The 13,880-nt window shown below is 40.8% G+C and overlaps 1 protein-coding gene across 6 annotated transcripts in view; it reads left to right on the top strand.

The window, feature by feature from the left end:
- Positions 1–1,725: 1,725 nt before the first annotated feature.
- Positions 1,726–13,880, top strand: part of LOC139471560 (centrosomal protein of 104 kDa-like) — a 66,230-nt gene continuing 54,075 nt past the window's right edge. For all 6 annotated transcript variants that reach the window (XM_071253937.1, XM_071253936.1, XM_071253938.1 and 3 more), the window contains exons 1-9: positions 1,726–1,812; positions 4,090–4,222; positions 5,382–5,473; positions 5,865–5,946; positions 6,865–7,003; positions 7,788–7,853; positions 8,122–8,189; positions 12,247–12,356; positions 13,371–13,426. In XM_071253937.1, the coding sequence (XP_071110038.1) occupies positions 4,110–4,222; positions 5,382–5,473; positions 5,865–5,946; positions 6,865–7,003; positions 7,788–7,853; positions 8,122–8,189; positions 12,247–12,356; positions 13,371–13,426 (726 nt within the window). In that variant the 5' untranslated portion in view covers positions 1,726–1,812; positions 4,090–4,109. The remainder of the gene's footprint in view (positions 1,813–4,089; positions 4,223–5,381; positions 5,474–5,864; positions 5,947–6,864; positions 7,004–7,787; positions 7,854–8,121; positions 8,190–12,246; positions 12,357–13,370; positions 13,427–13,880) is intronic.

Below are 13,880 nucleotides of genomic sequence, written 5' to 3'. Positions count from 1 at the left end.
TTCTGTACAAAAAATTGAAATATAATGGCGATGAATACCATGTGATGTTTATTTATACATGGTCGAAATGAGAAGAAAGACCCCTCAACACCAGACTCAAAGAACATCAGACCTCTGTCCACAAACTAAACCTGAAATCCGCTATTTCAGAACACATCCTCAAGAACCAAGACCATAATATCATGTGGGAAGCCACCAAAGTCCTGTCTGCCAACAACAACAACTGGTGACAAAGAAAACTACAAGAAGCCATTGACATCAGGAGACACCAGCCAGCCATGAACCGTGACCAGGGTACCCATCTGTCCAGTGCTTGGAGCTTATCGCTTTGATTTTTGTCAGTGCCTATTATCTAGCTGTTCCTCATTATAAATAAGGTGGCATCTATTACGTACTAGAGATCCGGTTAATTATTTTAAGCATATAACATCTTATATATACATACGGATACTAGACGATCCGGACCAACGGAGATTCGTATCCAACTAAAATGGCTGACCCGTACCAAAAATGCTCGTCAGATTCGTACCTGTTTTGAGCATTCGTATTTTATTTTCCCGACATGTACCCAAATTTGGAGGACACGTACCCATTCATTTTTAATACAAGATGTCCGAAAACGGATGGCTTTAATCCGTATATACCGCAAAAACGACAAAAATATAGGTTTCTAATTATTGATTGATTAATTCATTCATTATACATTTCCAACATTGATTCATTTTATATTTCAAACATTTATTCCTTATTTGCATTCATTTGTTGGTGAATGAACCAATTATAACTCAATGTCTGTGATTTAGGATTAAATAAATACATCTATTTTCCTGTCCCGTCAATAAGGATGTGAGAAATTATTCATTCTTCTACTCTGGGGGAGTTAATCTTGACACTATATTGAATGGTAATGCTAATTTTACAAAAAATACTAATTCAGATATCTTAAAATCAGTATATTCATACATACTTCATTTCAAAAGGTTTAAACTGACGTGAAACTATAAATCCCGCATGTATATTAATCTTCTACTCAATACACCAAACTGTTGCCCATGGCCACTTGCTTTTGTTAACGCATTTAGTATATCCTTATGTATCGTTTTGTATAATGTTTTCACGAATATAACTTGAACTGGAGAGGTATTAACATTAGCCTTCTTGGCTCAGATTCATTGATTAAAAATATGTTTAAATTACAAAAAATGAGTTTACTCAATTGGCCATGGTGGTATATTGTTTAATATTTAAACTCTCAAGTTCTTGGAAGTCGGTCGGTGTAACATGACGTTAAGAGACATCCAGTTATGTTTGAGTGGGTATGGGTATGAGTGGGTATAGGTATGAGTGGGTATGGGTATCCAACATCAAAAGAGACAGTTTTTGTAACACATTAGGAATTCCTGGTATATTCTGGTACTGGTAAATGTACAATTATATTAAAAAAACGCCATAAGCACGAGGCCTGACTGGCTTTAGGAACCAACACCATGAACAGAGAACATTCACACAAACACATCTCAATGCACAGCTTGTTTTGTTCCGAATGACTATTTTTTATTTTCTCGGAAATCATAGTTTACGTGAAATATATTTTGTTGCATGCTCTTTTAACTATTTTTCGTTTTAATATATCAGAGATAAACTTTAAAGAATAATAATCTTCGTAAACTTTGATATCAAAGTCTCGCGTCAACGAGAACTCCACCGTGCTCCAATGTACACAACCTGCGCGGTTTATTCGTCGTCAAGAAGATAAAAATGTGACTTGTTCCCTTGATTTTACCAAAATAGCTGAATGATTCGCGTATATATGTAAGTATCGATACATTTTATATAACATGACATCATAATGTGACACCACATGTCAATAAATATTTGAATGTTACCGGTTCACAAACGTATCTGTCAAACATAAACAAAAACACACAAGTCACATTCCAATGTCGAAAAGAATATGACTTTACATATCCGATGTCTTTATTTGGAAAGTATAGTCAAGCAACAAGTTTCAGCTACGTTAGCACAAACTGAATGTCATGTTGTCCCGTGAGACTATTTTCTTTTGCCAGCTGGGCTGATAAATAAACCTCATTAAAACGAACACTTGTTACGACCTGTCTAGTGATCCTTGAATGGTCAGTGTTGTAGCACTGAATTGGACATATTGATATGACTTACATTTATTTTCGTGTGACTATGTACTTGTTGGTAGGATGTAAAAATGGTATTGTAACGGTTGTCATCACATGTGTACATCCCATTAGTAATAACCCATTTTGTTCTCCCATTCAATATCGGCCTACTGGCAAGCAACCACTTAGTTAAGTACGCTACATTAACGTTGTAGTTATTCATAATGGATTATAATGGTGTACATTTACTTACTTATTAAATATAGCATGCACTAACAATTTCTTGTTATTTGTTCAACTTTTATGACACATCAATTTGGATTGATGGATGCTGGTTTTCTTTAGTGAGATCGGTCAACAAAGTGATTGCCAACTCTATGTTATCGCCTTTCACAATTTGTGGCGTGAAATGTGTGGAATGTGCTTCACATCACTTCCTGTTATGAGTTATGCATAATCATTTTACATACAACGTAGGTGGGGTCAACGGACATCGCCCATCGCCCATACAAATGTATACAAAAGTAAAGCGAGTCAGGATCACATGCGCTATATCAGGAGTTGGTGATAATTGGTCGCTAGCCAGTATATGTTGCCTAATAGTATGGTGTGTATGAAAAGTGTAATTAAAATAGTAAAAAGAATTATGTATTCAATAATCGCCAACATCTTCAAGGTGTTAAAAAGTTTAACATTTTCAGCGTCCTTAGATTCAAACACTGTTGCAGATACCGTATTCAACGAAATAAGTGCCCAGGGCGCTCTCAAAATTAGAAATAGGGGGCTCTTATTAGAATATTATTTTGGTGGAAAAAAAACAGTGTTTAAAGATAAATCTTGTTTTTTATGCTGACAGCCTGAAATGTTTATATACGAGAGATACATTTTTCCAGAATTTAATTGCCCATAATTAAGGGTGCATATAACAAACGAGTGCTTATTATATGCGAATAAATAAGTGTTGTGTACATTGATCAATCGAATGATTTGCTTTCTGTACTGGTGTGAGTTACATTGATACATTGTCAAATAATTGGTACATCGATATGATGATATATGATGACATCCCGCCCCCGGAAAACGTGTAGCAGTGACATCACGTAGAGGGACATGGCCAAGTTGGAAATACTACTGTCAGTATAGTTAATAGGTCCTAGTATGAGTGCAAGCTGGTTCAGTCAAGTGCAACAAGGTTTCGATGTGCAAGCGAAAGATGGCCAAAGCAAGAGCTTGATGTTTTGATGTTAATTGAGTGGCATTGTTAGAATAAGTTGGATTTGACATGTTAATGTTTGACTTGTTTGAGTAAGAGATTGTCTAAAATAGAACTGCTAGACAAACTAGAGTTACATAAATATGAATGTTTATATGAGATTGTACACTGCAGAGAAGTCCTTGAAATTTGAGGTCTGTCTTGAAAAGTCCTTGAACTTAGATTCTGCTATGAAATGGCCTTTGAAAATAGATAATGTGCCATGAAAAGACTGCTAATCCTCCTTGTAAATAAATACCCAAAAATATATACCGGGGTATATCTTTTCTGTTTAAAAGAAACATGTTGAAATCTGTGTGCAAATTTGAAGAAAACTATTAGCATCAGTAAGCAGCGTTAGAAATTGGCCCAATAGTTAAGGTATCATAAGGACTACCGGTAGTAGAAATTTACCATTTTCTTGAGTTTTGCTGTATGTTATCATTATAAGGACTAGTGGACTGAAACTGTTAGTTTCTAACGCTGGTAAGTCTCCTATTTATCGTCAGTAACCATGGTAACATACAGTAGTCTCCCTTCCAATGATGACTGCTTCTGCCAGAGTCAAATATGCCTGAATCTGAAGCAATTTGAACAGAAGGACTCATAACATGTGAACTTGAGGGAAAAGAACGGAAAAGGCCTTGAATTATGTGGGTGAACCCTGTATGTTTCCTGACTGATGTGTTTGTCTTGTACTTGTAGATAGATGAAGGAGAGCCAGGATGCCGACCAAACTCCAGTTTAGAGTGGTGCATGTATCGGGCCAGGATGACAGCTACCGGGCAGCAGAACTCAACAACCACAGTCCTCTCACCAAGGGCTGGCAGTCTTCCAGGTGCGACAGACACAACCTAGGCTAATGCTTAGGCTCTGAAAATATAGCACGTCGATAGAAACAAGCAGCTACATTGGAAAAGATGCTCCAATGAGGAGGGGGGATTCAGCCTGAGCCTGGAAAATCTAGACTGGCTTTATTTGAAAATGTTCCAAAACTATTTATCTCTTGCAAAATATCTGAGTAACATTTCTTTTGGTCTGGTAAGCTTAATTTATTTCTGTTTCTATGCATGGGGTAAAATTGCTGTAAAAGGCGATTTTTAGGTGACCTTTTCTGGTAAAAGGACTAATAAAGAGGAAGAAGGTTCAATGCTTAGTTTGAAATTATTGCATTGAATGTAATGTTAATGTTAAATGTTAAGAAACATCTGAAAATTTAAGAAAATAAGAACTAATAAAAATCCCAATTTTGAGAAAATAACGATTGGTCCTCAGTTTGCTTGCCAAGGGCGTGGTGTTTGGCAGCTGGCAAAATAATCATGTTTTCTAGCGTGTGTTCTAGCGTGTGTTCTAGAGACACATCAAATGAGATTCGAACCTGAACAACGACATTGCTGTGTTTGATTACTGCATGCCAAAATACACAGAACATCTTAGTTTGATTTTTGGGGCCATTTTGCCAAATACTACATGAATAGGAATATTAAGGCTCAGATAAACCAACTGTACAATACGATACGTATCACGATACCTTGCTCACGATCCAATACGTATCACGATACTTGCACCTGCACTTATCGGTGATGCGTAAGCCATCTTTTTCATAGCCTGGATGGGCAAATACCTGGCACACTGACAATTTACTATTGGCATTGTCAAGTATGGTGCATTGGATCAAAATATTTACATTTTTACTACTCATTTTCACAAGTAATTAGTGTTTGGTGTGACATTTATTAAAGAATACGTTTAAGGTTAAAATCAATTTTTTTTGCTTAGTGTGCAATAGTGATCGATACTTGTATTTTGAGAAGTGAAAACATCGTGATCCACGTGATCAGTGTATTGTCCCTCTACTAACGAATATGTCTTTTCAAAGTGTTTCAGTATATGTAATTCCCAGTAGTATGTCTGGGCGAGTAGACATTTTGGGCCTGCTTCGAAGACAACCGTGTGCAGTAACAGATTCAGCATTGACATGTTGTTGTCCCTTCCAGGTTCTGCTTGTACCCTCAAGACATCGTCATCCAGCTGGGGAGGAGATCCCGACTTTGCAAAATACAGATACTGTCGCACCAGTTTCTTATAGGTAACCATGGCAACAGTGTTATTTTAGGCCACAATAACAAAAATGAATGAAATATGCAGTTGTTTTAGGTAAGCAGCCTGACTGTAAAATAGCTTCTTTTCAATTGTAAATTAGTTGTTGGGACAGTAATTTTAGTCCGAAGTCCAAAGTGTAAATATTAATGTGTTGTTTACTGCCTGTCACTTACAACATAAAAAGAAAGACGGTCTTCTGTCTATTATTGGTTAATGTGTTATTTCCTTTGTGCATTGTTACGGAATATAGTTTGATTAATGTTGTCATGCTTAAAAAGTGCCAAAGATCTGTAGGAACCCTGATGGCATTGCCTGATATTTCATCTCACAACATTGTCGGGGTTTGAATTCGATGTTGCTCTGTATTTTCCTTTCAGCAACCAAGATAGAGTTCTATGTGGGAGACGTCCCGGATGGAGTGCCACTGTCGTTGGACACAGCTCGATACACCAGGCTCGGGTGAGCAGATCACAAATTATACATTTACATTGTGGCATGGAAGAGGGGTTGCATTGAGAAGAGGTTGCTTTGGGAAGGGGTGGCGTTGGGGAGGTGGCATTTAAGAGGGGTTGCATTGAGGAGAGGTGGCGTTGGGGAGGTGGCATTGAGGAGGGTTTGCATTGAGGAGAGGTTGCATTGAAGAGGGGTTGCATTGAGGAGAGGTGGCGTTGGGGAGGTGGCATTGAGGAGGGGTTGCATTGAGGAGAGGTTGCATTGAAGAGGGGTTGCATTGAGGAGAGGTGGCGTTGGGGAGGTGGCATTGAGGAGGGGTTGCATTGAGGAGAGGTGGCATTGGGGAGGTGGCATTGAGGAGGGGTTGCATTGAGGAGAGGTGGCATTGGGGAGGTGGCATTGAAGAGGGGTTGCATTGAGGAGAGGTTGCATTGAGGAGGGGTTGCATTGAGGAGAGGTGGCGTTGGGGAGATGGCATTGAAGAGGGGTTGCATTGAGGAGAGGTGGCATTGGGGAGGTGGCATTGAAGAGGGGTTGCATTGAGGAGAGGTTGCATTGAGGAGGGGTTGCATTGAGGAGAGGTGGCGTTGGGGAGATGGCATTGAAGAGGGGTTGCATTGAGGAGAGGTGGCGTTGGTGCTGTACTTCTCAGTTCACCTCATGATGACCCCTGCTCTCATTAATCTCTAAGTAAAGTAAGAACTCCCATACTTCTCTGAGTAATAACACAACTCATTACTAATACAGTTATATATTCTATCATGCAGATGGCAAAACAACACCAGTAATAACATTTTTAGTGCTGAAATTACGCCATTTACAAAAAGGTCCCCTGAACATCGTTCACAGGAGCTAATGCACTGCACACAACCGGACATGTAATATTAGCGGGGGATATGAGTATTTCATGCTTGTTGTGTGTAGGTATGTGTCATTGTCTGACAATGAGAAGACTGGCTACAAGGCTCGGGAACTCAAGTCTGTCCATGTCGATGCAGTTGGGGTGTACCTCAAGCTCAACATCCACAAGAACCATGTCAACAAGTTCAACCTGTATAACCAGGTGAGATAGAGTCATAGCCTTTTGGGGATAACACTTTCTGAGTAAATTGGCACAGCTCTCTTGGACGAAAGCTATGAATACACAATGCCATTTAAATAGGTTTTGGGCCTTGGAAGCCATGCAAATTGTCAGAGGGTACACAAAGTATGTGATCTAGACTACTACTTTCATTTTTTGTGGAAGCCTCGGTGAGTGGGTGAGATCACTGATTTTGTGTGCTGGCGATTAGGTGTCACACTCTGGCAGTGTGGGTTCGAATGCTGGATGGGACTCAACTAAAAGAAGTACCGGAACTAGAATTTGTACTTTACTATGGAAGTCTTATCCCAAATGTAACATTAGTTGCTTCACTCATGTTCGAACATGTGTTTTACAACGATACACTCTGAATGGAGACTTCGATACATTATCAAACTGTCAACATTTGTCAATGTTGATAACAGTACCCAATCAAGACAGCTCTTTATTTCAATGTTAGTTTATTGATGTATCAACTCCTGGCACTTCATTTACGTGCGATTTCTGTGATAAGACCAAATCCAGTGTAGTGAAAGAAATAGGCTTGTCCTCTTGACTTTTTATGAATAAATTGCTTTGTCCCATTAATATACGTTTATACGATCAGGGTCATGTTCCACAAAGCGATCTTAATGCTAGGATGATCGTAAGCCAATGTTAAAATATGGGAGTTACGATTCCCTTAGTGCTGTGATCGTTTTGTGGAAGGGGGCCCTGGGGGATGTGTGCTGTATTTGGTCGTAATACTGTTGTTGCCTGTTTGCAGGTTGGTGTTATTGCAATCAACGTCATAGGGGATCCACTGACAAAATCCTACGACCCTTCAGACCCAGTGAGTCACAGAAACAGTAGTTTGTTTGTGTGTTTGTTTGTTTAACGCTGCACTCAGCAATATTCCAGTTATATGATGGCGGTTTTAAAATAATCAAGTCTGGTCAATCCTGCTTAAAAAATGAAAAAATGATATAACGTATTAGTGCTTATATATTCTTATCTTTTAACACATAAATTATCATTGTCTACCTGGTAGCATTTGTTGAGTTTTTCCCCAAAATTCAATGTAGAAATACTTTCTAGAATGATTGTTTTCTTTTTTTAAGGAGTACCTGCTCGATGTAAGTGACAATCGAATAGATAAAGACCCTGCATTGGATGGTTACTTGAACAGGTGAGTGGGACACTATTGAACGGGTTCATCTGGTGTAATTGACCATGGACTGTTGGTATCAGTCAGAAAGCCCTTGTCATTGGCACTGTGCCTTATTTGTTTGTGTTTGAGAAAATTGCATGAGGGAATGGGCCATTGGGATGAGTATTTGTTTGAACGATGTAACCAAACTTTAATAGAAACTTTATCTTTGTCTGTCATGTGTATGTTGATATGCGTACATACTAAATACGACCTGTGAAGATCCGGGGTAGAGTAGGTCTTCAGCAATCCATGCTTGCCGTAAATGGCGACTATGCTTGTCGTAAAAGGCCACTAACGGTATCGGATGGTCAGGCTCGCTGACTTGGTTGATGCATTTCATCGGTCCTAACCAATTGAGTGGATCATGGTAATGGTATTAATCACTGGATTGTCTGGTCCAGACTCGATTAGTTACAGACTGCTCTCATATAGCTGGAATATTGCTGAGTGCGTCGTTAAACAACAAACCAACCAACCAACCAACATACTAGATACATAAATAATTGTGAAAATATGCCTAACTGTATATTATTACCCTCAACTTGTTTATGTTATTTGGCATCCACTAGGAGGTGAAGGGCAGGGTACCAATCTAGCTCTATTTGACCTATTTCCCAATACAGCATTTGCTGCCGTGAAACGTTGACCCATTTCCGTGAAGCGGGTCTATCTGTCGAGAGGGACAGGAACAGGGCTATAACATATCGATGTGCAGCAAACGTTGACCTAGTTTCTGTGTAGTGAGATATTAGCACTTTTGGACAGTGTGAATAATTGACATGTCAGGCTACAGGAGTAAACATAGTACCACTAGTGGACCTGCATATCTGTTGAATACTGCAGCATAGACTAGCTTATGTTGGTGGCTTCCTAGTGGACCTGCATATCTGTCGAATACTGCAGCATAGACTAGCTTATGTTGGTGGCTTCCTAGTGGACCTGCATATCTGTAGAATACTGCAGCATAGACTAGCTTATGTTGGTGGCTTCCTAGTGGACCTGCATATCTGTTGAATACTGCAGCATAGACTAGCTTATGTTGGTGGCTTCCTAGTGGACCTGCATATCTGTCGAATACTGCAGCATAGACTAGCTTATGTTGGTGGCTTCCTGGTGGACCTGCATATCTGTCAAATACTGCAGCATAGACTAACTTATGTTGGTGGCTTCCTAGTGGACCTGCATATCTGTCAAATACTGCAGCATAGACTAGCTTATGTTGGTGGCTTCCTGGTGGACCTGCATATCTGTCAAATACTGCAGCATAGACTAACTTATGTTGGTGGCTTCCTAGTGGACCTGCATATCTGTCAAATACTGCAGCATAGACTAGCTCATGTTGGTGGCTTCCTGGTGGACCTGCATATCTGTCAAATACTGCAGCATAGACTAGCTTATGTTGGTGGCTTCCTAGTGGACCTGCATATCTGTCAAATACTGCAGCATAGACTAGCTTATGTTGGTGGCTTCCTGGTGGACCTGCATATCTGTCAAATACTGCAGCATAGACTAGCTTATGTTGGTGGCTTCCTGGTGGACCTGCATATCTGTCAAATACTGCAGCATAGACTAGCTTATGTTGGTGGCTTCCTAGTGGACCTGCATATCTGTAGAATACTGCAGCATAGACTAGCTTATGTTGGTGGCTTCCTGGTGGACCTGCATATCTGTCGAATACTGCAGCATAGACTAGCTTATGTTGGTGGCTTCCTGGTGGACCTGCATATCTGTCAAATACTGCAGCATAGACTAGCTTATGTTGGTGGCTTCCTAGTGGACCTGCATATCTGTAGAATACTGCAGCATAGACTAGCTTATGTTGGTGGCTTCCTGGTGGACCTGCATATCTGTCGAATACTGCAGCATAGACTAGCTTATGTTGGTGGCTTCCTGGTGGACCTGCATATCTGTCAAATACTGCAGCATAGACTAGCTTATGTTGGTGGCTTCCTGGTGGACCTGAATATCTGTCAAATACTGCAGCATAGACTAGCTTATGTTGGTGGCTTCCTGGTGGACCTGCATATCTGTCAAATACTGCAGCATAGACTAGCATATGTTGGTGGCTTCCTGGTGGACCTGCATATCTGTCGAATACTGCAGCATAGACTAGCTCATGTTGGTGGCTTCCTGGTGGACCTGCATATCTGTAGAATACTGCAGGATTGACTAGCTCATGTTGGTGGCTTCCTGGTGGACCTGCATATCTGTGGAATACTGCAGCATAGACGAGCCTATGTTGGTGGCTTCCTGGTGGACCAGCATATCTGTCAAATACTGCAGCATAGACTAGCCTATGTTGGTGGCTTCCTGGTGGACCAGCATATCTGTCAAATACTGCAGCATAGACTAGCTCATGTTGGTGGCTTCCTGGTGGACCTGCATATCTGTAGAATACTGCAGCATAGACTAGCTTATGTTGGTGGCTTCCTAGTGGACCTGCATATCTGTAGAATACTGCAGCATAGACTAGCTTATGTTGGTGGCTTCCTGGTGGACCTGCATATCTGTAGAATACTGCAGCATAGACTCGCTTATGTTGGTGGCTTCCTGGTGGACTTGCATATCTGTAGAATACTGCAGCATAGACTAGCTTATGTTGGTGGCTTCCTGGTGGACCTGCATATCTGTAGAATACTGCAGCATAGACTAGCATATGTTGGTGGCTTCCTGGTGGACCTGCATATCTGTCAAATACTGCAGCATAGACTAGCTTATGTTGGTGGCTTCCTGGTGGACCTGCATATCTGTCGAATACTGCAGCATAGACTAGCATATGTTGGTGGCTTCCTGGTGGACCAGCATATCTGTAGAATACTGCAGCATAGACTAGCATATGTTGGTGGCTTCCTGGTGGACCTGCATATCTGTCGAATACTGCAGCATAGACTAGCATATGTTGGTGGCTTCCTGGTGGACCAGCACATCAGTAGAATACTGCAGCATAGACTAGCATATGTTGGTGGCTTCCTGGTGGACCTGCATATCTGTCGAATACTGCAGCATAGACTAGCATATGTTGGTGGCTTCCTGGTGGACCTGCATATCTGTCGAATACTGCAGCATAGACTAGCATATGTTGGTGGCTTCCTGGTGACCTGCATATCTGTAGAATACTGCAGCATAGACTAGCTCATGTTGGTGGCTTCCTGGTGGACCTGCATATCTGTAGAATACTGCAGCATAGACTAGCTTATGTTGGTGGCTTCCTGGTGGACCTGAATATCTGTCGAATACTGCAGCATAGACTAGCATATGTTGGTGGCTTCCTGGTGGACCTGCATATCTGTCAAATACTGCAGCATAGACTAGCATATGTTGGTGGCTTCCTGGTGGACCTGCATATCTGTCGAATACTGCAGCATAGACCAGCTTATGTTGGTGGCTTCCTGGTGGACCTGCATATCTGTAGAATACTGCAGCATAGACTAGCTCATGTTGGTGGCTTCCTGGTGGACCTGCATATCTGTCAAATACTGCAGCATAGACTAGCTTATGTTGGTGGCATCCTGGTGGACCTGCATATCTGTCGAATACTGCAGCATAGACTAGCTTATGTTGGTGGCTTCCTGGTGGACCTGCATATCTGTAGAATACTGCAGCATAGACTCGCTTATGTTGGTGGCTTCCAGGTGGACCTGCATATCTGTCAAATACTGCAGCATAGACTCGCTTATGTTGGTGGCTTCCTGGTGGACCTGCATATCTGTAGAATACTGCAGCATAGACTAGCTTATGTTGGTGGTTTCCTGGTGGACCTGCATATCTGTCGAATACTGCAGCATAGACTAGCTTATGTTGGTGGCTTCCTGGTGGACCTGCATATCTGTAGAATACTGCAGCATAGACTAGCTTATGTTGGTGGCTTCCTGGTGGACCTGCATATCTGTAGAATACTGCAGCATAGACTAGCATATGTTGGTGGCTTCCTGGTGGACCTGAATATCTGTAGAATACTGCAGGATTGACTAGCTTAGGTTGTTGATTAACTGAATGAATTATCAAGTCACTTAGTCTCCACCTGTCTCTGCAGACCGGACTACATTTCGCCTCTGGATGACCTCGCCTTCGACATGTACCAGGACCCTGAGATTGCTCAGATCATCCGCAGGTTGGAGCGCAAGAAGCAGGAAGCTGTGTTGCGTGAGTTCATTGATAAGATGAGGATGTAATGTGATGGAATCATGCTCCGGATGAGTAGGCGAGATGAGGCTTGTTGTGGACGGTTTGCAGTTTCTGACAAACCACCCAAAATACCTTCTGGAATTCCAGGTTAGAAATTGTCCCTATCAACCTATGCTGGTCATTAGGGGCGAGTTAATGGATTGGGTGGTCAGACTTGGTTACTTGGTTGATTGTGTGACATTGTACTCTTATGGCATGGATCATTGCTCACAATATCGATCACTGGATTGTCTGGTCAAAATGTAATTTTTTCTGTCCATCATACAGCTAGAATATTGCTGAATGCAATGTTAAAAACAAACAAACAACTAACCTAAAAAATGCAAATAAATGTTATATATTGCAAAGGCACTATTTTTTCTTTTTTCTACCAAATGCATACTTATGTTCATAATATAGGCTCAGTTGCCAGACAGCAGTATGCAACAGGTTCAATGAGAGGAGAAGCTTAACTCCCACAGTCCACATGGCAACACATTCAGTTTATAAATATTTCTGCATGAAACATGATTTGCAAAACACATTTACAGTAAGAACTTGAGTTAATGTATCAAGAGACCCATGAAGGTCATTAATAGAAACTTTATCTTTGTCTGTCATGGGTATGATGTGCATACATACTAAATACGACCCGTGACGATCCGGGGTAGAAAAGGTCTTCAGCAACCCATGCTTGCCGTAAATGGCGACTATGCTTGTCATAAAAGGCGACTAACGGGATCAGGTGGTCAGGCTCGCTGACTTGTTTGATGCATGTCATCTATCCCAATTGCGTGGATCGATGCTCATGATATCAATCACTGGATTGTCTAGTCCAGACTCGATTATTTACAGACCGCCGTCATATAGCTGAAATATTGCTGAGTGCGGCGTTCAACAACAAACAAACAAACTTACTAATGTATCAAGAAATGGAGGTTCAAGACATATGTTTTTGAGTAACCACACTCTAGTTACTATGTTGTTTTTCAGAGGAGCGTTATGACTATGCAAAGAGGTTAAAACATGCAATAGCTGAACTCCAAAAGGTAAGCAGTAAGCTTGACACTCTTGCATGAATCAGGGAACAGTTATGGGTGCAGCAGAGCTACAGATAAGTTGCATATTTGCGTAAAATACCCCCGAAAAATATCCAAAACCCAATTACTTTCAATTAACTTGAGTACAGAAACACATGCATTAAGTGAAGAACTCAAATGTATAAAAACAGCATGCGTAAATACCCAATGAAGCTTTTTCAGCATGCGTACAATGGAGCTAATTTCTGAAACGCAATTTCGAACTAATTTACTTTCCAAGTCAAGCCTTTAGTTAGAACCCTTATATACATCTAAAACATCATTTTTTTTATATTTTTTTTTGAAATCATAAAAATGTTAGCTCATTTTGGGAAAAACCCAATAGAATGATGAATAGATGTGTGAAAAGATATTGGTAACCCAACCCAAATGTAAAAAAGAAATCCTTGAGTTAAAACTCAAA

This window comes from Haliotis cracherodii, unplaced genomic scaffold, assembly GCF_022045235.1.
Source record: "Haliotis cracherodii isolate W230 unplaced genomic scaffold, xgHalCrac1.p SCAF_23, whole genome shotgun sequence".
Lineage (NCBI taxonomy): Eukaryota > Metazoa > Mollusca > Gastropoda > Lepetellida > Haliotidae > Haliotis > Haliotis cracherodii.
This window is presented reverse-complemented; position numbering and strand designations above follow the sequence as displayed.